The 27,087-nt window shown below is 53.7% G+C and overlaps 1 protein-coding gene across 3 annotated transcripts in view; it reads right to left on the bottom strand.

Moving 5' to 3' along the window:
• MYOM2 (myomesin 2) overlaps positions 1-27,087 on the bottom strand; it is a 114,074-nt gene that overhangs the window by 21,878 nt on the left and 65,109 nt on the right. For all 3 annotated transcript variants that reach the window (XM_042934169.1, XM_042934168.1, XM_042934167.1), the window contains 16 exons: positions 26,676-26,837; positions 24,165-24,306; positions 21,938-22,137; positions 21,234-21,287; positions 17,144-17,271; positions 13,649-13,832; positions 12,250-12,424; positions 10,589-10,710; positions 9,549-9,736; positions 7,831-7,957; positions 7,240-7,418; positions 6,113-6,227; positions 5,009-5,165; positions 4,820-4,926; positions 2,064-2,108; positions 1,374-1,510 (listed from right to left, as the gene is read on the bottom strand). In XM_042934169.1, coding sequence (XP_042790103.1) covers positions 1,374-1,510; positions 2,064-2,108; positions 4,820-4,926; positions 5,009-5,165; positions 6,113-6,227; positions 7,240-7,418; positions 7,831-7,957; positions 9,549-9,736; positions 10,589-10,710; positions 12,250-12,424; positions 13,649-13,832; positions 17,144-17,271; positions 21,234-21,287; positions 21,938-22,137; positions 24,165-24,306; positions 26,676-26,837 — 2,222 coding nt within the window. The remainder of the gene's footprint in view (positions 1-1,373; positions 1,511-2,063; positions 2,109-4,819; positions 4,927-5,008; positions 5,166-6,112; positions 6,228-7,239; positions 7,419-7,830; positions 7,958-9,548; positions 9,737-10,588; positions 10,711-12,249; positions 12,425-13,648; positions 13,833-17,143; positions 17,272-21,233; positions 21,288-21,937; positions 22,138-24,164; positions 24,307-26,675; positions 26,838-27,087) is intronic.

Genomic DNA, 27,087 nt, shown 5'->3' with positions numbered 1-27,087 from the left:
ACGTTTCTGGCTTGTTTGCAACCAGGAAGAAAATACTGCTATCTGTCAGCCGATCCTCCCACGTCTACGATTCTAACGTACGTCACTGTTTTTCAAGGTGAAGAAAAATCACATGCTCTTTGTCCATTCAGGATTTCTGCCCGATAGCCGCTCACGCTACCAGATGAGATTTACCAAACGCCCACCGGACACAATGCCCGCACTAGGGGTGAGGGGCCCGGTGAGAGGCACCTGCGTGGCTACAGTGATTCCCCCATTTCAACCGCCCCGTGAACGTGTGTGCAGCACACACAGGGGTGAGGCGTTCAGGGGTTAGTAGGATGGTACACGGACCAAGGACACTTCACACTGAGCATCCAGGGGAAGAGCAGAGGAAGTACAGTCCCCTAGCTTTCCGTGCAACAGTAACGAAAGGGCCCATCGGGCAAGGTTTTCCTTTAGCTGGATCTCCAGGTGAACTATAGTTACTAGACAAGAAGAAATACGTTGAAACACAATCAAGGTTCCACAGCAAGAAAAGGAATATTTAGTGTAACTGTAGGATTCGTTGCACACAACGAAAAGCAGAACAACGGTAAAAGCATTCAAATCCCAGCACACTACCCATTGTTGGCGATTCTGCTGGTCTTTGCCCAGATCTGCCATAACAGAGAGCAGCCTAAAAGTTCAGGGAAGGTGTAGAAACAGATTTACCAGGAGGTGCCTGATACGGGAAGTTCTCCGTGGGAGGGGGGTCTGCCAGCCATGTTGCAAAATGCATGCCTTCAAAACCACGATCGAGAATAAATACACCTATCCATCAGGGATATTCCCACGTATCCATCAGGGATATTCCCACGTCCCTCGTGTCACCTGGACCTTTTGATAAAACCAGGCTCAACGTCTCCAGGCGGGGGTGCCTGGGTGGCTGAGTCGGTCAAGTGTCCAACCTCGGCTCAGGTCATGATCTCACAGTTCGTGGGTTCGAGCCCCGTGTCCGGCTCTGTGCTGAGAGCTCGGAGCCTGGAGCCTGCTTCGGATTGTGTGTCTCCCTCTCTCTGCCCCTCCCCCGCTCACACTCTGTCTCGTTCTCTCTCAAAAATAAAAAAACATCCACAAATTAAAAAAAAAAAAACAGGCTCAACGTCTCTAAAACATAGCGTGTCATTTTTTTTTAATGCTGGCAGGCTGGGATTCAGAGGGCTTCCGATCTCTTCTCTGGCCCAGGCCAATCTCTGAACATCCCAAGAATCAGCCATCACACGGGCATCTCACCAACCTGCTACACCCCAAATTCTACCGCTCAAACACAGAACACTGACTTTAAGGAACTGACCTACTGAAGTAAAACCTGGCCCTCTTCAAAGCCCCAGATCACTCACACATGAACTCACCTCGCTGTCGGAGACTTCTCTGTCGTTAATAATAAATCGGTAGCTGGCATCTGGTGATAAGTGCTCAGCCTGGAGCCAGAAGCGGACCTGGCCCTTATCAAAAATCTCATAAGCTAATTCTGATTTCAAAGGAATTGCTACAGGAAGAAAAGAAATCAGAAGTCAATAATGCATGAATCCTTATGAGAAAAACTGCTACATATTGGTGGAAAATATCAATCCCAGTTATTAAATTTTTTGCGAACGCGAAGCCCAGGAGTACTGAATTGGATTATGAAAACCCGAAATAAAAATAAACCCCTCGTTAGCCTGCTGTAGTTAAAGGCGTGCCGTGCGAGCTTTGTGTGCCCGTCGGCACAGCCTCGCTTTCCTGGCTGATCCGACGGCTGCCAATGTATGGATCTCTGTATTCAGTGTAACTCAGTCACCGAAGGTGCCATCTGACCGACTCACTTGGATTAGGAACAGCTATGCTAAGCCCCAAATTCTAACCACTCTCTATGCAATACAAATTTCTACGACTTATGGTACCAATTCGTTTTTGTTTTAAACGTGCAGGGGACACGCCTGTAAGCTGGGAGCGTGAAATGAAGGCGCTCTGCCCCAAAGAGCTCCTCCGTGAGCTCCGTGCGGCAACGAACACCCCCCTCCCCCGGTTGCATCAGCCTGCAGGGTCCCGGGCTCACTTACTGGGATTTTTGATTTCGTTGCTCAGGGCCATCAGACGTTCAAGCTCTAAAATTAAGAAAAATACTCGCGTCGGTTTTGCCCTGTACATTCAGAAGTTTATAAACAATCGAGCGGAGATGGGACATCACCGAGATTTAATCTGGGGTGGTGTAAGAAATGTGAACCAGAGGGGCGCCTGGGTGGCTCAGTCGGTTAAGCGTCCGACTTCAGCTCAGGTCACAATTTCGCGGTCCGCGAGTTCGAGCCCCGCGTCGGGCTCTGGGCTGATGGCTCAGAGCCTGGAGCTTGCTTCGGATTCTGTGTCTCCCTCTCTCTCTGCCCCTCCCCCGTTCATGCTGTGTCTCTCTCTGTCTCAAAAATAAATAAACGTTAAAAAAAAAAAAATAAAAAAAAAATAAAAAAAAAAAAAAAAGAAATGTGAACCAGAAGTGAAAGCACGAGTCAGAGTTAAGCCACCTTCGAACACTCTCTTCGACTGAGATCCTCACCATTTAATAACCCGGTCCCGACGGGCGGTGGGGTGTGTGAGGGCGGAGCCTTGGGGACAGCGGGTTTGGGGTGGGGGCGGCTTGCAGAGGGGAGGTTTACAGAGATCCATTTCCAGACCCTCTAATTCCATAGGATCCTAATATGGATCCGGCAGGCTGGGGACAGGTGGGTGGTGTGTGATTTTCTTCCCCCTGCAAGATGGCCTTCTTCCAAATGCTTCGCCCCCCCCCCACGATTTCACTGTGATGTATTATTGCCACAAGTTAACAAAAACAAAAATGCATCACTCCCGAGTCTCAAGGACAAGCTAAGAAACCCTGAAGGTTCTCAGCCATTTCTTCCCTGCTTCCTTCTTTCCTTCTCTCCTTCCTCCTCAATGAGAATTGAGAAAGGCAGCCGTGGTCACGAAGGCATGTGTGAACACGCTGATTTGAACTCAACAATGAAGTCGGACTGCTCCTGACTGGACGGCTGGCCTGACTTCCCGATGAGGTCTAAGGGTAGGAATCCCCGTAAATCAAATGGGCAAAACCTGCAGCTTCATCCACAAGACAGACGTCCAAAGTCCACATACGTTACAGAACACGCTGTAAATGCGCATCATTCGCAACTATTTAAAAGGAGGGGCGCCTGGGTGGCTCAGTGGGTTAAGCGGCCGACTTCGGCTCAGGTCATGATCTCGCGGTCCATGAGTTCGAGCCCTGTGTCGGGCTCTGGGCTGACAGCTCAGAGCCTGGAGCCTGTTTCAGATTCTATGTCTCCCTCTTTCTGACCCTCCCCTGTTCATGCTCTGTCTCTCTCGGTCTCAAAAATAAATAAAACGTTAAATAAATTTTAAAAAATAAAATAAGAGTAAAGACGCCATCTAGAAGCTTAACGATGGTGCCAAGGGGGTACAGACCACTCTTCAGGGTTACCTAGGGGTGTTTGGAGCCTGAATGGTTTGAGGACCACTGAGTTGGGTCAGAAAAGGCAGCCTAAAAGGCACTGCAGCAGATTGTGGATGTGCCCCTGTCTCTGGGCATGGGCACACTGAGTGAGGACCCCACATGCAGATGCTGTGCAGAGCCCCCCGCTGGAGTCCTGCTCAGTCTGGTGAAATCTGCATTTGCTTCACCAGGCTTCCCAGCACCTGCACTGGACACGCAGGGGCCTGATGTCATGGGCAGGGGGCGCCTCCCGGCAGGGGCCCAGGCCGCTCCCACCTACCCACACCAGACGGCCACTCTAGGTGAGCTTGCCTCGGGACCACACTGCCTCCAGCCACCACGCCACGGGTGGCCGCACAGTCTGCTCATCAGGCACGAGAGGCATTTTAATAGAGGGCTCGGAGGGACTCAGAAGCTTCAAGGACCTGAAGAAACCTGTCTGGAACTGCACGGTTCACCCCACATCCTGGTAAGGCTGACCTTGACCTGCACGTACGGCGGACAAGGGCTGGACACAAAGAGACCGAAGCCCAGGCAGCACAAGAATCCGCCTCCCGAGGCTCCCTCGTTTGCCTAGCGGAGTCGGGTGTGTGAGCCCACCTGAGACCACCTTCCCCGAGCCCCGTGGCCCGAACAGACTTTGCTCATTTCCTCTTTCGGTCTCCTACTCCTAGGAGAGCGCGAGAGGTTGACTCTGCTGGCTAGACCCTATTTCACACGCAGAAAACGCATGTTTTCTTTTATCGTCCTGATTATTCAATGTTGGGAGGGAAGGGGGCGTCTTCCGTACGTGTCCCCTGCATCAATCTCACGGACTTACCTGATAATATGCCCCTCCCTGCTTGCAAGCCTCCGAAATGCAGCAAAACCCAACATTAAAAGCAGAAGGGGGAAGCGGTGGCCGCCTGGAGGGCTCAGGTGGCTGAGCATCTGACTCTTGGTCTCGGCTCAGGTCGTGATCTCAGTTGGTGGGTCCGAGCCCCGCATCGGGCTCTGTGCTGACAGCGCGGAGCCTGCTTGGGATTCTCTCTCTCCCTCTCTCTGCCCCTCCCCTGCTCACTCCCTCTGTCTCTCTCTCGAAATAAATAAACTTGAGAAGAAAAAGCACAAGGGGAAGCTATAAAGGCAGCAGGTCCTGGGCCGGTGATTTACATGGCGGACGGACTACAAGCTCCAGAGTCTCCTCAGTCCCACGGTAGGTTTGCTTCTGTAAATGTCCCGCACCCCAGCCTCCCCCCGGCACACGCCCTTTCCCTAAGTGAGTCCTTCCTGTGTTGCCGTCAATCTTTCCAAGCGTCACACGCCGAACCAGGCGAGCCCACGTCACGTGGACCTTACCTTCTTCATCCAACACAAAACTGGAGGACACTCCGTCGGTGTCGCTTACGGACACGGAGTACGTTCCTAAATCCTCTTTATCCGGCTTTTTGAAGTACAGCTTCGAGCTGAAAGGGAAGAAGCATAGGAAACGTTACCGTTTGTGACGGTCCCCCGGAGTCCCAGCGGCCAGCTCCAAAGCGGACTTACTGGTCTCCCACCGTCTCGATCCTGAACTTCCCGTCGTCTCCGACCTCCTCGTAGGCTTTGCACCAAGTGAACTGGGAGGCGTCTGTCATTTCTTGGCAGTCAAAGCTCAGGTAGATGTTTCCTTCCTCGTCCACACCCGCACTGATCTCCTTCGTGCCTGAAGGGCGAGGACACAACTAGACGCCTTAGGATTCTTTTTTTGGAGGGGTGGCTCCTTTTACCCCGACTCATCAGGTTGCTCTCCACGGTCACCGAGGACGCTGAGTCGGACCCGTCGGAGGGCAAACCACCGCGGGAGCAGAGGGCAGAGCGCGCTGGGCGTTCCGTCCATCCCCCTCTCTGCGTCCAGTCCCGCCGTGGAGAGCGTGTCGGCCAGGAAGACCCTTCCTCTCTCAGATCTGGCCCCTCACCCCTGCTAGGGGCCCAGGCAGCCGTGGGCACACACGGGCCCCCCTCTCTGCTCTCCTTCCCTGAGGGGCAGTGGGGGGGGGGGGGACTTCTGGCTACTCTGGGAGCAGGTGGACACCCGGCCCATCGCAGGCCAGTCCGAGTCGGCCCCTCGGGAACCAGGGACACGTCAGCCTGGGCAGGTACGAATAGATCACCGGTTTCCGAGAAGACAGAGAGGCACGGAACGCCGGGTGGCAGAAGGAAATGAAGCCAGCCCCAGGGAGGGGAACCGCCGACCCCCCTGGCTGCGGCTCGAGCACACTCCTTCCCCACGTGCCCTGTGCGCCGACCTCGTCCTCAGAGGTCACCTCCACGGGGCTTTGGCTACTTGGAACCACGAGCAGTACCAACGGCTTCGTGAGCTCCTGGTCCAGAGGCAGCAGTGAAACGAAGACCACCGTCATCCCCGCCGGTTGCGGTCCTCCTCCACGTAAAGCTGCCACTGACTCTGCCACGTGGCCTGGGGCACCCCACCCTGACCCGAGGGTCTGCCAGGGCACAGGGCTGGCTGGACACACGCGCTCCCGTCTGCCGCTCAGCTGCTCCAGCATTGCGACGGGACCCAGCCGTCGCGCGCTCCCACGGACACAGAGTGCACGCCCCTCCTCCCGCAGCCCGGCCACCGCCTCGCGTCGCTACACGCCCCAGTCTCACCTGGTCTGGCCTCCACCAGCACCGGCTCAGACGTGTCCGACGGCCTTCCCACCCCACTGGCGTTCACGGCCCGGACCCTGAAGACATAGGTCTTACCCTGGTGCAGGTTACAGACCTTGGGAAGACAGAGAAAATACCCCATGTCAGTCGACAAATGACACAGACTTTATACTTTTCACATGTTACCGTGAACCTGCTTTTTAAAAAAGCAATTCATTTTCCAGCTAGAACGGCTGCACGCAAGGATCAAGGAAGGCCAGAGGTGAGACAGGCTGACGATCACTCCCAGCCTTACTTTGCAAGAGCAAACACTCACTCTTCAATGTTGCTACGTTGTTTCTTTTTTCTCTGCATGTTTCAAAGCAGAATTAAAATCACACCTCCAGTTTGCAACCTGAGGTTCATACTTAACACGATTCTATGGGACGAAATATTATTTTCACGGTGAGTGCTAACTGCGCAAGATATCCCATCATTTGGAGGCATGAGGATTAAATCATTTTCCTCTCGCACATACGGAGGTAATGTGTACCGCAATCCGCACTGGTAAGTAAAGTATACCTAAGTCATTTGTTTTGCTAGATCCTTAGAAGCTGATCAGTTCATTCAGAAGAACCCGATCTTGTTTTACACTGTCGGCTTGCTTCCCAGAGGCCGATGCCGATTTACGTGTCTGAAGGTGCAGCCGGGGACACAACTCAGGTGTGGTCTTTACGTACAGGCGTGTACGTGCCACGCCACGGAGACCCCGGTCAAGCGACGAAAACCCCTGGGTGAGGGCAGCTGGGGAACAAACCAGCCAGGTGGCCTCCTGCTCCAAAGACCAGGGTCACAACTGCCCCCAGTGACGGGCAAACCGTAGGTGCTAAAAATAGAAACATGTGGAGCAGGAACAGTGCAATCTTGTTAAATGTACTAAAGCTGTGCGTGTCTCGGGCAGAGTCTGTGAGCGATCCTGAATTATTCAGACGAACTCCAAGGTCTGGAGCACAAAAAACCAGTAGTGGAGACCGTGCACGGTGGCACCGAGCTATGCGGGCGGCCGCCTGGTGGCTCGGAGCCCGTCCACAGCGGGACCAAAGTCACCCTCCCCGCGAGGTAGCGAGCAAGCGGAGGAACACGGTCACCTTTAAGTAACGGTTGGCGGTTGCTGCCTCGTTCACGGTGCTCCATTCTCCAGAATCTTCCTCCTTATAGTCCACAAAATACCCAGAAATGGGGCTGTTGCCCGTGTACATGGGCGCCTTCCAGAGCATGACCAGCGACGTGTCCCTGACCTCACAGAACGTCAGATCATAGGCAGGACCTGCAAAGTGGAACATACCCCATGCCCATGCACGCACACGCCGGCCACACAGCACAGCCCCCGCCCCGGGGAAACACTACTTTTTCACACCACAGTCATCGCTAATCTGCCTACTGAATGTCTCTATCGGCGTTTGTCCGAGAACGTCCAGGAGGAGGGGGGAGTGGGGGCGTCCGGCCGGCCCCACAGCCGTGCATGGGGCACGGGGGGCACTGCGGCCACCCTCGCGATGGCTCGTGAGCCCACATCGCTGCTCAGGACCAGCAGCCTGTCTCACAAACAGAGCAGGTGCACCCAGGTGGGGCACGCGTGTTACCCACCCCCACGCAGGAAACCTGTCCGCCGCAGCGTCCGCCCCCTGGCCAGCCCCATGCGTGCGCAGGGCACTCGGGGCCCCAGAGGGGACTCGTACCAGGCTCAGGCATGGTCCACGCCTCACACTTGAAGAGCTCGCTGGGGTCCGACGACTGCCCAATCCCCGCCAGGTTGACGGCCGCGATTTTGAACTCATAGAGTGAGCCTTCTGTCAAGCCATCCACCTACGCGGATTATTCAAGTTAATGCATGAAATAAGCATTGTGTTGCAGTCCGTTCACGACTGACTCACGAATGAACCCTGAGGGAGGGTCCACGTCGGTAAACTGTGCAGTGAGGTCAGGGAGGGCTGCGGATGCCCCTGCCGCATGTGGCCGCTCCAGGGGACCTCACCTGCTTTGCCCTGTTCCTTCCTTGCATAACCTCGCCTACAGGGGCAGCGTGATGACCCCCCCCCCACACCGGCAGATAGGGCTCTGAGGGCTTGAAGACACGAAGGCACAGAGGCAAGTGAACAGTAGAGCAGAGGGGCCCGCCCTCAAGCCCCCGTCCCTTCTGTGAACGCCGGCACATTGGCCGCCACAGGCTGGGGACCCGAGGCCTCCCTGCCAGACCAGGTCCTCACTCTGTGACACCGCGCAATCCATCACCGTCCCCAGCACACCGGCTGGAGGCCCTTCGGTTGGGACCTCAGCCACACGAGGGTCTGTACCCAAACGTGAGGGAAGGCCTTGACCAGGACCCTTAGCGCTGCCTGGCAGTTTCCAGACAATACTGTCTCTAAAAACAGATGACCTGCAAAGCGAGTGCGTTTCAAGTTCAACGGCCTCGGGCGCCTGGGTGGCTCAGTTGGTGAAGCGGCCGACTTCAGCTCAGGTCACCACCTTGCGGTCCGTGAGTTCGAGCCCCATGTCGGGCTCTGTGCTGCCAGCTCAGAGCCTGGAGCCTGCCTCGGATTCTGGGTCTCTGTCTCTCTCTGCCCCCACCCGCCTGCTCATTATTGTCTCTCTCTCTCTCTCTCTCTCCCTCTCTCTCTCTCTCTCAAAGGTAAATAAACAGTAAAAAAAATTTTTTAAGTAAATGCTTTTCTCATACACACGTGAACACACATGCACACACATGTGTGCACTCATACCCATTCATAAATACATGTACACATTCATATGCTCACGTGCACACACAGGCACATGTGTGCATGCTCACATGTGTTTGCACTGTGCACACACGTTCACACACACAAGCCTGTGACCTACACTGTGCGAACGAGGAGTGGGAATGTCAGAGGTCAGAAGAGAAAGCCCACGGGCTGCTGAGGGTTTGTGTCTGGATTCGGTCCCGGATCTTCCTTCCTCCAAACCCACGTCCTTCCCACTCTCTCCGCTCGGACAGAACAGGCGTTTGGACAAGTGACTCCCTCGGGGGCGGGCATGCAGCCTTGCTCAGGAAAACCGCAACAAAGAAGCCGGGGGGGGGGGGGGGGGTAGGGGGACTCCCTGACTGACACCTGCTGGGCGCAAACCTCACATCCCCGCGGCCGCTCGCTGCGACAAGCTCGGGGCCTGGAGCCGGCCGCGGCGGTGTCCCTAACCACCCCCTCCCCCGCCCGCCCCCTTGCCTCTGCACCTGCTCCTGCTTCACAGGACAAAATGCTTCCTAAGGCCCAGTTCTAGAGATACAGGATCCCAGGAGACTGCGAACTTTTCTTAACCCGCTTTTGCTTCCGTGTCACGTGATCTAGTGTCTGAGTCGCCGAAGGAAGGACTCTGCCCGGGACGCGAAAGCAGAGCAGAGACCCGTGAACCCGGAAGAACCAACCGTCAGGATCCTCTCCTTCACAGGCGAAGAGTTGACCTCATGCCAGTTCTTATGCTGAGCCTCGCGCTTGTCTATGTAGTAACCCAGGATGGGGGCCCCGCCGCTGAACCTGGGCACCTTCCAGCCCAGCGTCATGGAGTGGCCGTCGCAGTTCAGAAGCGTGACCCCGTACGGATGCGAGGGGACAGCTGCAGGGACACAGGGCGGGAGGGTTACCCCAGAGTCGGCCTGGGCACCCCCTGCCCCGCGGGGCGGCTCCTGCACTGGGGTAAGGGGGGGCAGGCAGCAGTTGGGGGGTGGCGCCCAGACTCGACCCATCTTTGTGTGTTTTCATCTCTTCCTTTGAAGAGAGGACGCGTCCGTCGTATGTATTTATTGCTATTTCTAAACACATCCCCCAATAAATAACACAGGCACACAGACATCTTCCAATATTTCAATAATACAAGGGCGATAAATTATTGAAATCTGGCCCGGATGGCTGAAATATGAGATTCCTCCCCCTCCTCTGGGGAAAGCCTCGAGGAGCCGTCTCATCACATCCATGAACGACACCTGTGCCCCCCGTGACCAGAGATGATGAACCTTACAGACACCAGAATCACTCAAGTGAGCACGAATTTGTATTTCCCTTCTGAACCCATTTGGAAATGGACCATCTTCTCCTACCGGGTTGAAGAGGGACACGTCTCTGCTCCCCCACCCCCAACTCTGGGTGACCTACGCCCAGCCGTCCTCTGTCACCTGAGACACAGGTGACCCGGGAAAGATCCGTTCTCATCACAGAATAAAAATGTAGACGATTGCTTTTCGTTTAGTAGAAAGGACTCGAAGAGGAAAATGGTAACGTTTGGAAGTCCTTCCCGGGAAAAACTGACAGATTAGAATAGTGACCTTAAAACGAAAGAATAACTGATTTTTTTCTTTTCTTTTTTTTGCTCTATTTCCCACCTAAGTGTTATCGGACCCGACATTCCTCGGAAATTCCGTAACACTGTGTATCGTCAGAAATCGTAAGTGAGCCCACGCGGGTTACTCACTGAGAGCGGCCTGGACCTTGATGACGTCCGACTCCTGAGAGTTTTCACTTGTGCCGACGGCATTCACCGCCTTCACCCGGAACACGTACTGCTCACCGGTGGTCAGGCCGTGCACCACAAACCTGAGGGAGACACCAATCAGGGGCGCGACTACGTGGCTGAACCGTTTTTCTCTCTCCCGCAGCACGAGTACAAATCGTGGGGGACACGCCAACGTTTTGTTGAGTTTTGTTGACACGCCAACGTTACTCTGAGTCAACTTGTGTGCGCATGGCATACATGGGTTCACGCTGGCAGTTTTAGCTTTCTGATGCAAACCAGCACGCGGGGTCAGGAAGGAAGGCGGCGTGACGCCTCGCTACGCCAGGAGCTGGAGGGGCACAGGTCTGGGGGCACGGAAAGCAAGCCCCTCAGATCCTAAGCGCCCCTCTTCCTCTGTGTCGCCCACGTGCCCTGCACCCCCCCTCCCCTTCGCTTCCCCAGTTACCAGGTTCTGTCTGAATCACACGTCTATCACGAAACAGCATTCAAGTCCTCATCTAAAAGAACCCACGTGTGGAAGGCTTAGAAGCAGAAGCGTTCCGGACACGGAAGGGACCCTAGTCAGACGAGGCTCGAACACCGGCCTCCACACTCAACAGATTTGGGCCCCTAGTCACGTGCCTCCCCCTTGGTGAGGCTGCTAGCCCATCTGTGCAATGGGACATCGGCCCCCTCCTCCAGCACCCCTGGCAAGTGTCACCCGGGAAACGGCACGGGAGGATCTGGGTCGCCCCGCACAGGCCGGCGCTCTGCCCGGTCCGCGTAAGCGGTCACCGCTGGCCTCACCGGGCCTGTGAACGTGCTGTGACCTTCTACAAAACTCCGGCCTGAGAATGCTATTTTCACTTCTTTGTTCTGAGATCTCTTTCTGCATTTGCCGCCCATGAACTCTAAATAACATCTAACCAATGCTCTCAGTCGCATCTCTTCTTTCGCAGCCACGGCCTTTTCCAATTTATTACTTTCTTAAGAAGACTGAAACGGGAAAGATGGCTGAGCCATCACTGACCGCCCGTCCATGGTGCAGAGCCAGACAGCTGCCTCTGTTTTCTGGAGAAGCACATCCTGGAGAGGGCCTAACAGGGTCTGACATTCTGCACCCTTGGCAGGAAAGGGGAGTGCATCGATGCCGGAGTGAAGACGCTCCCTCCCACAGCAGGAGGGGCCCAGGTCCCCTGCACCAGAGATGGGACGTCCCCCGGCTTTGTCTCAATCGGTGGTAGAGTGCGGGCTCTCACTTTCGCGAATGAAGCAATTTTAAAAGTTCAAAAAATCAACACGGAAAAATAAAACACCTCTCAGGTCGCAGTTGTGACTGTAACTTTCCCGCTGGAAGGGAAGCCTTAACTGCTCCCGTGTCGGGAGAGTCAAGGTTCTGGAGCCTCCTCTGTCATGAACACACTAATCGTTTCAGGCACGAGCCTGGGGACCCGAGCAGCCTGTCAGCTCTGGAGTCCTGCGCCCCTTACATGGGCATAAGAAACGGACCTTTGTGTAGAGGCTCACGGGCGTGGGCGCCACGGCGTGGACCGCTCTGAGCCTGAGCGGCTCCTGTCTGGTTTTGCATCTCCTACTCTGTCCCCTCACACGGCAGTTCTGGGACCCCCACAGGGCCACACCTGTTGTAGCCAATGGGCTTGTGATTGCACGGCTCCCAGACGTTGGACCCCGCCACGGAGCAGTCTACGTAGTAGCCGAGGAGATCGTCTTCCTGCTTGGGTCTGTCCCACCGCACGACCACCGACGTCTTCGTGTTCCGCGACGCCAGCACCCGGCCAGGGGCAGAAGGCACGGCTGTGCAGGGGAGACACGGTGACAGACGGGACACGGTATCAGAGTTTTGGAAGCTGTACCACAGACCCTCGAGCCCTTGTGTCCACAGGGAAGGACGACCTGAAATCTGCACACGGAGGGAAGTGGAGGGCAGGCTGCCACCCGGGGAGCCAGAAGGTGCCGGACCTTCCTCCGTCCTCCCAAGTCCTACCTGATTCACAAAGGAATTACAACCACCGAATCTCCCATACCCCCACCAGAAAAGTTGAAAATCACGTTCAGGGGCGCCTGGGGGGCTTAACCGGTTGAGTGTCCAACTCTTGGTTTCAGCTCAGGTCATGATCTCACAGTTCATGAGATTGAGCCCCACATCAGGCTTTGTGCTGACAGCGCTGAGCCTGCTTGGGATTCTCAGTTTCCCTCTCTGCCCCTCCCTGCTGGTTCTCATTCTCTCTCTCTCTCTCTCAATAAATAAAACTTAAAAAAATAAAAAATAAATAAAAAGCATATTCTGATGACACACACACTTTGGCTAACAGGGTAGTTAACAATTTCCAGAGGGTGAAATGACTGATTTTAAGAAAATAAGACACATTTCTATCAGATTGATCAGAAACTTGACGGGATTCCAAATCTAATCGTGATTAGACCATAATTTTTTCTCACTGGTGCAATTCAGAATTTCTGTAACTCCTACTTGACATATTCCAAGAGGGAACTTGAAGCCATACGGGCAAGGAGTTCCGGTGTGTTCAGGGTTTTTAAAAAGGTGGCCAGTGCCTAAAAATATTTCTAACCCATTTATTAGTTCGATGAAAATAAGATGGAGGGACAACTGGGCAGCTCAGTCGGTTAAGCATCCAATTCTTGACTTTGGCTCAGGTCATGATCTCATAGTTCAGGAGTTCGAGCCCCAAATCGGGCTCTGCGCTGACAGCACAGAGCCTGCTTGGGATTCTCTCTTTCCCTCTCTCTCTGCCCCTCCCCTGCTCACAAGCTCTCTTTCAGTCTCTCAAAATAAATAAGTAAACTTAAAATAAGACAGAACTTTGGAGAAATGTTGAGTACCAACCAACACAGGGCAAAGAGATCTCTGTCTCCTGTAAAATGAAATTTTAAGACAGCTTGAATTTTAACTCCCATACAACATGAATTGTCTTTTTCAACACAACATGATGGCCTCTGATGTCAGTGACTCAGGGCCTGTCCCCAGCTGTGGTCACTCACGGACATGACCGTACTCACCAATCATATCCTGGGCCTGAATGGGGGCGGTGATCTCCGATGGTTCGCTCAGGCCATGTTTGTTGGCTGACAAAACCCGGAACACGTATGGCTTCCCTTCAGCAAGGTCAAAGACGGCGTAGCGAGGGGACCGCACGGCCGTCTGGGCGTTGACCCGCTGCCAGCTCCCGCTCCCGACCACCGACTGTGAAGAGACATGGGATTCGCCAAAGGAAGCCAAGAACGGCCCAAACACGTGCTGAAGGAACCATTCTGCTTTAGCTAGCCAAACTAATCTCTAGGGACGTCCGGGGGTAGGGCGCATCCTGGGCCATCAGTAAACCTTTCCTGAATCACGCGAAAAGGGAATTCAACTGGGAAAAGTAGGTAAGAAATTACCCCAAGTTGGAAATGCTCAGCAGTAAAAAGTTTTACGTGAAAGCAAATAAACTTCAAGGAATTAACACATAGGTTGTAGTTTTAGTAAAGTGGAATGAACTGTAAAGAATGAAAGATAAGATATTCATAAAATTCTATCGTAACTCAACTGGTCACATTTCAATTTAAAATGTACAGTATTTTGCGACTATTATCGTAGTAACAGCAATCTACCTAACCAGCAGCAACGTAAGACGCGCTATGATACATCCGTACATTGGAGAACGTAGTCACTTAGGCTACCTTATAAAGATCCTCAATCAGAGAAGAGCGACTGTTTTGCTAAATGTAACACAGGATGCCAACTGTACCGATGACATATAAAGTATACAAAAGACTATAAAGAAAAAGACTCTTAATATATGTATCATACATTCATCATGACTATTTCAGGGGTGCCCGGGGGGCTCTGTCAATTAAGTGTCCAACTTCGGCTCAGGTCATGATCTCGTGGTCTATGAGTCCGAGCCCTGTCTCAGGCTCTGTGCTGACAGCTCAGAGCCTGGAGCCTGCATCGGACTCTGTGTCTCCCTCTCTGCCCTTCCCCACTCACTCTCTCCCTCCTTCTCTCCCTCTCTCTCTCTCTTTCTCAAAAATAAATACTTTTTAAAGCATAATGACTATTTCACATGATGGAGTTATCAGTGATTTTCATTTTATTCTATATAATGTCTCTGGAGTTCCCAAACTTTCTATACTGCAGGTTTCGTTTTTATCATTTGATTTTCTCATCACTGATAATTATTTTTTTTAACTTCAGTTACAAGTTTTACTTGTTTCCTAAAGAGAAAGATCCCCCTTCCTGAAGGGATCCTGAGGCAGCAAAAGCACGTGCATGGTGACCCTTGGAAAGGCTCCTAAGAACAGTGAAAGCGTTTCAAATGACCCCGGGCTTCTAGAAGTCAGAGTCACATTGAAAGCTGTCTCTCGTTTCAGCAGGAGCGAAGTCACCGTCTAGGGGCTGGTGCAGGCACCCGCAGTCGGAGGCCCCCACGCGCCCCCGGTCTGACACTCAGCTGGGGCCGAGCAGAGAGGAGGAGCCTCGCGTTGGAGGAATGACGACAGGGAGGAGGGAGGAAATACAAGGGGCTTACTGCCAAGCTTCTAGAAGCCCAAGAAAGGCTCGGGAGCCAGAGCTAAGTCGGGAGCTGCTCATCCTTCGGTGGAGGCTGGAAGGACGCGTGCAGGTCCCCGTGCCCGGAGCAGGGCCCCCAGGGCATGCGTCTGGAGCTTCACCTCAGGCAAACTAGCCACTGAAGCGGCCACTAGCCGCTGAACCATGGGCGTCACAAATGACCGGCCACTAGCCACTGAACCACGGGCGTCAACACGGAGGGAATGGGCTCGGAACCACGGGGATCAACACGGAGGGAACGGCCCAGAAGCCGTCCAGGAGCTACCCAGCAGAGGCGCAATCGCGCTGAAACTCCGCTCCGGGTGATGCGGCAGGCCATCCGCTGGGCGTCTGGGTGCCGGGCTCCCGCCCCCCACTCTTGGTGTCAGCATAAAGCGGGAAAGAGGAATCCGTATTCCTGCGCTTCCTTCCGGGCCTTGACAGGAATGAAGTCACCACAAGACCACCGCAGACGGGCTGGGGGCGGACCGCCCGCCAGGAGCCCACACTCAGCGTGGCCCAGCTCCGGCCCCTCCCGGGGGCCTCACGCTGCTCCCCGGGCCCCCGGCGCACGCCGCCGGGCCCTGAACACTTCGCCCTGCAGCACTGCAGGGTCAGCCGCCACGTAAGGCAGCCCCGCAGACCAGCGGTGAGGGCCACGGGGTCCGTCCACGCCCTGGAGGCTGAAATAGCGCTCACTTCATTCCCGCGTCTGCTTCCTCTAGTTGTACCGTGCGCCGTTCCTGTGCCGCACGCACCTGTTACTTGTTCTGTCCCGTGTGTGTGCCATAAACGGCACGCTCCACACCACACTGTGGCGTAAGTGGAGGGTCACAAAACCAGCCACGGGATCTGGACCACAGCGATTTTTCTCAGTATGGCCCACAGCCCACTAGCAGGTCACTGAGCCCGTGAAGGGGTCGAAAGCTGTGTCCAGCGCTACGGGACAGACCAAAGTCGGAGCGCATCATAGCATGCGGTAAGGATGTTGCGGTTTGGGAGTCGTTGGTTAGACGTGTGCATGTGTGTGTGCGACTGTGTGTGCATGTGTGCATGTATGAGTGCGTGTGTGTGCACATGTGCAACTGTGTGTGCACGTGTGCAACTGTGTGCGCATGTGTGCAAGTGCATGCAGGCGTGCACGTGTGGGCATGTGTGTGCGTGTGTGTGCATGTGCCCGTGTGCATGTATGAGTGTCTGCGCATGTGTGTCTGAGTGTGTGCATGTGTGTGCCTATGTGTGCTTGTGTACATGTATGAGTGTGTACGTGTGTGCACGTGTGTGCATGTATGTGTGTTCGTGTGTGTGCAAATGTGTGCGTGTGTGTGCTTGTGCACATGTATGAGTGTGTGTGCATATGCGTATGGGTGTATGCATTTGTGCATGTGTGTGCACATTTATGACTGTGTGCATACGTGTATGAGTGTGTGCTCACGTGTGTGCATGTTTGTATGAGTGTGTGCGCACGTGTGTGCATATGTGTGAGTGTGTATGGGTGTGTGCATGTGCATATGTCTGTGCATTTATGAGTGTGTGTGTGCGTGTGCAGGGCTGCAATACACAGCTACTTCTCTCTGCGTCCAGACCTAGAGCCCTCCAGCCAAGAACCGGCTCTCCCACCAGCTGCAGTGTGAATCCCTGTACAAGACCGCCACCAAGTGGCCACGCGACCTCTGAACAAACGCAGAGCAGCAGCAAACGACCCTCCTGCCCAGGTCTCACTCGTCCTCGAGACGTGGGAGCTAGACTGCGTCGGCAGGAAGAAAACATACGGATCCCCCATTTCGGTGCCTTGGTGGGGGTGGGGCCGCTCGCTCACAGGAAGGCAGCAAACCCAGACCCAGGACGCAGTCCCCGGATTCCCACTCGCACGGCCGGGCTGGCCACGTACTCACAGCACAGCCGGCTCCCTCAGAGCGCAACCCACTGAACGGCACAATGTGAGGGTTTACAACACACGGTACCTTCTCGATGAAATACATCAGCGGCTCCTTGCCGCGGGGAGCAGGCGGGTCCCAGCTGAGGACCACATACGTCCTGCTGATCTCTGAGGCGTGCACGTTGGTGGGCGGCCCTGGGATCTGCACGTCGCCTGCAGGAGTGATGAACTCAGTTAGTGCTGGGTGTGCCCCAGGTCCCCCCGTTCGCCGGAGCCCATCGTGGGAGCGCGGTCCCCGGGGTATGTTCCCAGGCACCAAAGATGTGCCCTATCAGTGACGTCCTCTGCTTCGCTTCTATTTGGGGACGGTAAGCAAACTATTTTTCCCAGCCAAGTCTAATGCACTGCTTAAGATCACCTAATTAGTTTTGTTTCTGACATAAGCCAGCTCATTAAAAAAAAAAAAAAGAATCTAATCCAAAAATCTTCCAGAGTTCTGCTGGAAGGGGAGGCAGGAAGATCCACCCGGAAGAAATAGAGGGCTTAACCACAGTGGAGCTTTCGAGGTGCCAGGAACCCGTGCAGAGGAGGTGCTCGCGGTCTGTGTTCCGCGATACGGAAGCCTTCCGGAAGGGGATTACCCTCGCTCTGCTGGTCCTCTGGGTTATTTTCCTCGTACTGCTCGCCCTCACAGCCCTGGATCTGTACACCGAACTTCTATAGCCCGTCGTTCTTCCCTCCCTAGGGGGGCCTGGGCCACGTTCACAAGCACTGGAACCCATACCCACAGGTTTAAAATCCTGGAGTGATATCAATAAGCCTCTTGCAAATAACTAGTTTGGAACATTTGTGATCGGAGGGGTCTGCTGTGCCTGGCTTGTGACACACCCCTTGCTTTAACACACGTGAAGGTGTCGGGGGCGTTATATCTGGAGAGAGCTTTTCATGAGATGTGGAGGTTTTCCAGACCCACAATCTCTGTAGCTGTGATACAAAATGTTATGAGCTTCCGATTAGATTAGCACATGATTAAACCGGTTTGAACGTCCCCAGGACACGTCTGAGCCCTTCTCCATATCCCATTGCGCCCTGGGGACTGTGCAGCCGGCAAGGAACTGAACCACCGCATGGAGACGGGACAAACAAGACTGGGTCTGGTTTCCCAGGAGTCCTGTTACACATTTTACAGGCCACTCAGCACAGAAGGGTGTCGTGGCCTGATCTAGGAGCTTCCTGGCAAGGGGCTTGGATTCAAACAAGGACTCAGGGAGTCTCTCCAGGAAAGTGCCCAGTAAGGCCGGGTGGAGCGGGGCCCCCGGACACCCGACAGGACCCACGCACTGCGTCCCCTCCTGAAGAGATCCGGACACAGCCCTGACGGGAGAAGATACAGGAACCTCCCCCTCGGGTGACGCGTGCCGAGCCCCCAGGGCTGCAGCCTGGTTTATGCTTTATGCCCAAGGTGCCGCAGGACGTGGGAGGCAAGCCCAGGGAACAGAGGGCGGCAAGGCAGGTGGTGAAGGCAGTAAGGACGTGTGAGTGCCCGCTCACAGAGCTGCCGTCCACGTGCTTTCAGGTCTGAGCGTGTCACTGTCCTCAGACCCCGCACAGAGCCGCCAGGCCCAGAGAAAATGGAGCAGGAAGCATCTCGTCCAATGCTGGGGGAGAAGGAAGAGTCCCCGTTCGTGTCAGCAGGGGACCCCTGGCTGGGGCGAGATGCTTGGGTCCCAGAGCCTTTCGGCGTCAGGCCGACCCGCAGCGGCGGGAGCCTCGGGGATGTGCTGTTGGCGTCAGCCACGGACAGCAGAGGGGGGCCAGGGAGGGGGACAAGGAGAGGCCACGGGCAGAACCCACCTCTGTTACCCACACTCCCAACAGCCGAGAGGAGGGCGCAGAGAGAAGCAAACGAAAGCAAACGGAGAGGACAGGGAACTCCAAGTGCGTTACCAGGTTACCCTGGGGTGTCCCCGTGCCCGGGGCTGCGCATCTCTGGAGCCCACGGCGCTCCCGCGTGACTGCAGGTCAGCAAGCTGGGACGCTCTCCCAGGACCCGGCTCGCAGCGGTGGGACGGGGGCCCAGGCCCTGGTCTCCCGATCACAAATCCTGCACTTGGTTCTCTCCACCCCGGGAGACTGCAACCCCCACAGGCTGCCCAGACGTCCCCTCCAAGTCAGTGAAACCCGAGCTTCGTCCCCGGGATGACAGAGCCCGAGAGACGGTGCACGTGTTCAGAGCACACGGTGCCTTCGCCCCGGACGCCGGGTGTGCAGTTAGCGGAAGGCAAGCCATCTGCCTGGGCTGCGAGGCCTGTGGGCCCTTCCCAGAACGGACTGTGTGCCTTGAGAGCGAGCAAGTCAGGAAAGGTTGGAAAGCTGGGCGACATTCAGAGAGGGGCACTGACCATAATTAACACGTTTGCAAGGGGGGCGCCGGGGTGCCTTCTCTGACCCGCCTGCCCCTGACCTCGGACAATGTGCGGCCGCACCCCGGAGAGCTGGCGCCCGCTGGCTGGACTCGGGGAGTACCACGGCCCGTCTGAGCGTCTCAGCCCCTGGCCCGCGTGGCCAGACACAAACAGAGCCTCAGGAACACCGGCCACAGTCTGGATATAACACAGCCATGTTCAAGAGTGCATCACACAAAATGAAGGCACCTGCCTTCTTATAAGAAAGGAAGCATGAGAAGCATGAAAAGTGGGGTCTGTGACGTCACTCCAGTTGGAAATAAGATGCATTGCGTCTGTAACTCCCATTTTATCAGCCGGAAGACAAAGTCTCTTACGTTGTGTTATTTCTCTGGCACTTAATAGCTGGCCGTTTACACCCAACACGTCCGTATCTATGTGTGAAAAGGCAGATGTTCTCTGCAGACGGGCAAGGGTCCTGCCACGGGAAGGTTTATTATATTATTTCTTACTGCCATCGCTTTGCATGGTGACCTTCACGTAATGCAAATTTCACCAATAGGCGTGGGGAGCAGCCCACGCCTCCTCGTGTGGGGTAATTTTATGTGAATTCCTACACACCCACTCAGGTTGGCTCAGATGGTTCTCTCGTCACTTACCCCAGACGCGAACAAAAGAACTTCCTTTTCCTCGCGTCTGTCAAAAGCGCCTACGTTACCCAGGCTGGGGTGCTGCCGGAACCCCTCCTCCACTCTTAGCAGGACCAGATTTTACTTGTTCAAAGAGCGATGTTTCCATCGGGTATTTATGAAGCCACAGTAAGTCAACCTTCCCTAAGTTGTTTTTCTTTTGTCACCGCTTTCCTGGGCATCTCCCCCCATCTCTGAGAATGTCTGGAAGTGGAGGTCTCATCTAAGCCGTCAGATGTTCCCGTGGGGCTCAGCCAGGACTCTTAAAGGCGTCCCTCTGGATGCTGGGTGTTGAGATACTAGAGAAAAACCATTTTAGGTGCAGAAGATTGCAAGCCTGGAGACCATCTGGGGGCAAGTATGGAAATCAACGAAGGACCCCTCAGTCCGCGGCTCCCTGAGGACAGAGCTTGGACCACAGCGATTTCAAAGGAGAGCCTGCTCCGAAGTACGTGTCCTGAGGCTCCAAACTCAACTTGCTTCGTTTTTAAGTTTTTCATTGTTCTCTATGAACTGTCCTTGTAAGTCCACGTAAGATCTTTGGCTTTCTGATTCATAATGCCAGGTTCCCCTCCTTAATAAATTCATCCTCCTCCCTGTCTCTGAGAGAACTATCTAGGAGAAGGGTTCATAAAATCCAGTATAAATCAGGGAAATGCAAACTTTCAGACCAGGGATACCGACTGCAAGAACTCACTCCATTTCGGTTAAAATGCTGGAAATACAATCTTGGCTTAAAAGGAAAAACTAAAATAGTCCTCCACTAACGGAGTCTGAGAGAAGGGGCCCCAGCCTCAGCCAGTGATCAAGGCTCAGATTCAGTTTGATCTTCTCTGCACGCCCCCAGGAGAACGCCGTAGTGAACCCTACATGGAAGCAATGAGGCCCCGTGAGGACCCCTGGATTCTAATCCTCTCCTCGCTCTGCCCTGCTTGTGCTTCCTGACTTCTACAGGCCGTAAGCACGCAGGCCTGACCCGCGGGTTTTACGTTTACGTGTGAAGCCTGTGCTGACCAGCTGATCACGCTCTACTTGCCACCCTGAATCCCCAGCTGAGCCAAAGCGGTGAGAGGCCACTTACCCTCAAGGTCGTCCTGATACATTACGACTTCTTTATCCCCCTCCAAATGGACCGCTGCAGAGAGAAAGGTTGGTGCTCAATTTGGCATCCAATGGTTTCCTGAAGAAAGCCCAGCTTCCCTAACCGAGCGTGGGATCCAAATCACCTCCGCGTTATGATTACAGCATACTCCCGACTCTACAGGAATCAGCGTAGGTATTCCGAACAGGCTTAAGAGTTAGTGCTTCCCAGATCTTTGTACCAGATCAGAAAGACCGGGGAGGGGGGGCGGGGAGGGTAAGGAACACGTACGGGCTCACTTAAAACCACGATTGAGGGGCCCACCGTCCCATCCCTTTCGGGAATCTGGGTCGTGGGAAATTAAACTTCGGAAACAGAGCGGCCTGGTCTCAAAGCCTTCTGAGTCTTAGCATGTGTTGAGATCGCATCACCAACGGACTAAGAAAAGGCTAATTCTGAACCCAGAGATCTGGATTCCAGTGGAGGGGCATGAGGACGGCAGTGTGCATTCGTGGTGAAGCACACGCACCCGCCCGGCCGCCCCACCCCTAACACGGCCCCGGTGGACACACGGGCACCACGAAATATCACCGCCCCACGCTCGGCCCCAGGAGACGTTCTTAAGGCTCACATACAGCTGAGCACAGAAGACAACGTCCCAAGTTTCCAAGACACGACTGGAGCCTGAAATCTGCACGGCCTACCTTGTAACCTCCTGAGGTCTACGGGGTCAAGGGCAGCCACGGCCTCGGAGACTCTGGAAGGCCTGCTGATGCCCGCGCTGTTGACTGCCCTCACGCGGAATATGTAAGACCTTCCTTCAAAAAGGCCTGTCACGGGGTATTTGCAGATTTTCACAGGTGAGTCATTGCACTGAACCCAATTGTCTGTCCCCACTTCGCATCTGTGAATTACAAAAAGAGTAGAGAATAACAAATACATCAGCCTAGTAAATTCACTCAGGTCTATACATCTATTCTACACACACATGATGTATATAGGACAACTGTAACAGGAAAAGACCTTGCGTTGGTAGAAACCGATGCTGGTGAAGTACTGATTTATGTTCAAAAGTAGTACAAATAAACCATAAAAGACAAAGCTACTTAGGAAATGTGAAATATATTTATATATTTAAAAGCTTGATGACTTACAGCTTGAAAATCAGTTCCTGCCTTCAACCACATTTAGGCAAAATGACCTCCAAAGGTCATTCGAGGCATATCCTTGATAGTCCTTTTTCCGACACATGTGGCGAAATCACAGGGTGCCCTAAGCTCCCCAGCATGCCCAATGCCAGGGTGCAGGGGAGTGCCCCGCTGCCCGTCCCCCACATGCCTCCCACCCTACTGAGCCCCAGAAGTGAACGGTCTCCAGCCCGCTGGCTCAGTCTCTCCCGATGCCAGAAATACGTGTCTTTCAAGCACGTCTCGTGTGGAATTTGGAAGTCTTTTGAAAACAGTTAAGTGCTGACCAGACACCTGGAAAGGCAGAAGAGATCGGCCTCCATTTTTCACAGGCTGAGAAATTTCAGCACCAAAACGTCATGGCAAATTCCCAGGAGAACACAGCAAGTTCAGAGAAATCATTTTCGGAGCCATTCGGAGCCAGGTTGTGTATTCACTTTAAAGAATCAACTCTCTTTCTAACTCTTCGGAATTTTTAATGGAAGTTCTGCGACCCACACGTGCTAACCTGTTACAGTCAGAACGTGACACGGTCATAGCTGAGCATCTGGCAAGGAACAACTTGGCTTAAATCAACACCTGGCTGTTGCAGGACGGGAGGGCGCATAGGGTAAGAGCTGCCTCCCCCGACCTGAAGTCCTGTTGTGTTTATCTTTGCCAATGAAGGAGAGAGGGGGCAGGTCATTAACTGCGAAGGGCCATGAAATTGTTTTCGCCAAATCGCTGAAAAAATTCTCAAATGTCACAGGAAAACAGAAAATAGCTTTGTTTTAGTTTTTTGTTTTTTAATTCAAGGTAAACCCCGACCGATGCCCTCTGCAAAAGCTGACCTTAGCACTTCCAAATATCATCCCGATGGTGAATATTTTACCTAAACAAGCAGCTTTGTTGGTGTGGAAAAGGGAACTTAACAAACATACTGACAAAAAAAAAAAAAAAAGATTTGATTTTTCTGAAACAAACGTCTTATTTTACTGTGTTTTATACATACGGCATCTTAAATCCCTCCCCAGACGCATCATCTTCTGATAGATCCATAGCTTAGACCTTTTATCTTACTTCCAAATTCATTTTCTTTGACTACAGTTTTTCTCAGGGATTGGTGTGTGTAATTGAGGCATAAACTGCATGTGCAACAAATTCACCGACTCTGCTTGGTTTCCTTCCCAGGCTCTGAGCGCCACACCAAGTAAAGGAACATGAAAGAATTAAGACTCTGATGCGTTTTGTGATGATCCACATTTAAGTTATTAACTCAAAGGTGAAGTCCGATCTTCTGTACTTGAAATGTCAATAGATTTTTTTTTAACTTGGAAACAAGAAGAAAACCTAATTTAATGGAGAGGAAGACTGGAATTTGGGTACGAATGGGCAGGCGCTCTTCCCAGCCACGCTTCACGCGGCCTGTCTTCTGCTCCGGAAGGAGGCGCAGGACTGAAGTTCTCCCCAGAACCCACAACCAGGGTTCCGCGTGCCGGGAGAAGCTGGAGGGCATTCGGTACCGGGTGTCGGACAGGCAGGCAGAGCTCCAAGCACCACAGGCAGAAGTCTACCCGCCCTCGCCCCGCCATTTGGTGATATCTTCCAACTATCCGGTCAGGAGCCTTAAATAACCATATAGTGACGTACCTGATCAAGAACGCTGTCGTGAACTTGAGTTCAGAAGTATATCCAAAGACACTGTCCGTGCCAACAATAATTTCAGGAACGTTCCCATCCCCGGAAGAAGACAATGGGCACTCACCGATCGATGAAATAGCCAATGACAGGGCTCTCCATGGTCGTGTTGGGCGGCTTCCAAGTCACGATGACATAATCGCGGTTTGCATCATAGCACCGCAAGTCCATAGGCGCACCAGGAGCCCCGGTCACCAGTGGGTCTGCGTCTGCACCGGGGGGAGGGGGAGGGGAGGCATGAGGCTTGGGACACTGTCAAGCCTGTTCATGGCTCCTTCAAACTCAGACTTGTATCTACTCGACTCGATCTGACCCCTGCTTCGTCCTCACGTCTAAATGACCTGACTTCTTTTTGACTATGATGGATTGGTGACCAGAAATATAAGTCTAGTTAGGAGGTTTTAAAGTCAACATGTTCTGCCCTCTATAAGGTACTCAAGTCTCTGATTTTTTTGTAATTGATTCCAAAATGGAAGGTCACCTTCTCTCGATAGTGGATTATCCCATAAGGTCATGTCAAAAACTAACCAATGAAGTGATAATAGTGTGGCCTTTTTAATGCCTGAGAAATATTACCTTAGACGCTTTTATCTTTCAAAATCCTTCGGAGATTGAGGATTTAAACCTTTCTTTTTCTGCAAGCTGTGAGCAAACATTTAGGTCCACACGACACTCACTCTTTCATGGGCCACTCGTGACCACGGTGCACATTAAGTTTTATTTTCAGGTTTTAATTACAGGAGCACTGAGGCCAGCAGAGCTATTCAGAAAGTGGATACGCCAAACATTGAATTTGCTTATCTACAATCTGTATTTATTCCGTAACCATGACTGTCACACTCTCCTGTTCGAGGCATATTAAAAGCTAAGCATTTCGTGACATTGAGCCAAATATTTTCTCTCCCATTCAAAATCCTCAGAAAGTAATCAGAACAGTAAAACTCCCCCCTACGTGCATTATTTTCCTCCTGCTGGTGGTGCTGAATAAGCAAGGCGATTTCAGCTATGCTGTATTTATTGCATTTTTATGGGGTGAGACATCTTGCCAGAAGGCGTACAGGAGAACGGGAGGGACACTTTAATGCCAACCTAATAAAAATGGTAAAACTTCACAGAAGGGCCTAAAACCCCGGCCCTGCAGGTTTATGCCATCTTGTGGGAGTGGGGAGGGGGAGGGTATTTGTTTTACATTTATTCCTTTTTTTTTTTTTAAGTTATAATACTCCCTGATGATACAGCCCTTTCTTGCGCTCTGACAGCTCCAGTGGAAAACAGAATATGCTGATGGGACCATCCCAGGCACATATAACCAGAGCTGGCGGTAGGCACAAAGGTGCCGGGAACACCGAGTGCAGGTCAGGCTGGGCAGCCCGTCCGAATGGAAGGGCTCAGGACAGCAGCACCGGGCAACTAGAGCGGAAGTGTTCTGGGATCTTCGGCGGGGCTCAGCTGGGCCCTGTGGAGGAGGGCCTCCAAGCTGGAGGCCACAGGGGTCTGGGAGTAGATACAGGCAAAAGGGCTCTGCCAGGTGAAGAGAAAAGCCCGGGGGCTGTTGAGTGTCCAAGGGAAGGCTCCAGCTGAGGGTCCAGACACCTGACCCCCTGCCCCTCCAGCCTGGAGAAGTCCCCCAGGCCTCTGAGCCTCCACATGTGCATTTGGGAAACAGAGAATAACAGCCCTTGCTTACAAAATGGGCCTAAGAATTGTAGGGTATATACACATACGTGTGGATGTGTGTGTGTGTGTGTGTGTGTGTGTGTACGTGCACATGCACACCTGTGTGCACACATACACAGACACATACATACACTGCATACATATGATATACATAATTTTATCCATTTCATGTGTCCATGTGTCCGTTTTGTACAGGATAGATACACGATGTGTACGCATATGACACGTCCACGTATAAACGTGCACATACACATACACACATCTCCGTGCCCACGTGTGATAGGGATTCGTAGATCATGTACAGAACGTGTGACCCCGTGGCTGGTATGCCATGACTTTGTCCTCAATTCCATGAACTGGGAGTCAGGAAGCCCCCGGCGGGACCACGTCAGGAAGAAAGGGGACAGCGCGCAGACTGCTGGATGTCAAGCTCTTTGCAGGTGCCAATGCCACGCGGGCATCCTACCCACACACTCGCTGGAGGCAGTGGTGACAACAGCAGCCCTCCCCTCCCGGCCTGTCCTCGTGAGTGCGCCCAGAGGCAATGAGGGGCACCCCCCTGGAACCCCCTAGTCCGGGGCCCCCTCAGCTCTGCAACGCTCTCGAGAATTAGTAACGCAGGCGTATTCATGCTGGAAAGCCGTCTCATAGATTCTATCGATTTATCAACGGAGAGACAAAAATGGAGATTCTGATCTGTTCCCAAGTGTAGTCAGGGACTCGTTGTCAGGACAGGAGCTGACATGCGGGACAGGGAACGCTCGTGTCACGTCAGGAGGCTCCGAGGAGCAGAGTGAGTGGCCCCACACACGCACCTGCTCCGGCCTAGCCCCTGTGAGGTCCCAGCCTCCCACGCTCACGCCCTGACTGTGCCCCCCTCACCCCTGGAGGCTCCACGTACCGCAGACAAACAGGAAGGCGCTGTGCTCGCTGATGCCCCCTCTGGACACAATCCTCAAGGTGTACAGACCCTCGTCGTCCTTGTTCAGGTGGCTGAACGACAGGGAGGCCTGGCCTTCGCCGAAGAACATCTTGGTCCACTTGGACTCCTTCACTAGCACATCTGAAAGAGCGTGCAACACGGGATCGCCTCAGAAACCGTCAAGGAGATCGGACGATGAAAGTGGACAATGTGTCCTGGCCGAGCGGCGGGACACAGAGGAAGGGAGCCTCAGCCTCACAACGACCCGAGGGCGTGTGACATGCCAGGAGCACACACGGTGGCCCGTCGGGAGGACGGGGGCATCCTCAGGACAGTACCGAGGCCCGCACTCGGGGTGCACAGACACCCGGCGCGTCTCCGCGGGGACGGG

The sequence above is a fragment of the Panthera leo genome, chromosome B1 (genome assembly GCF_018350215.1).
Source record: "Panthera leo isolate Ple1 chromosome B1, P.leo_Ple1_pat1.1, whole genome shotgun sequence".
In the NCBI taxonomy this organism is placed as follows: Eukaryota; Metazoa; Chordata; class Mammalia; order Carnivora; family Felidae; genus Panthera; species Panthera leo.
Note: the sequence above shows the minus strand (reverse complement) of the source record. Positions and strands in the feature narration are given on the sequence as shown.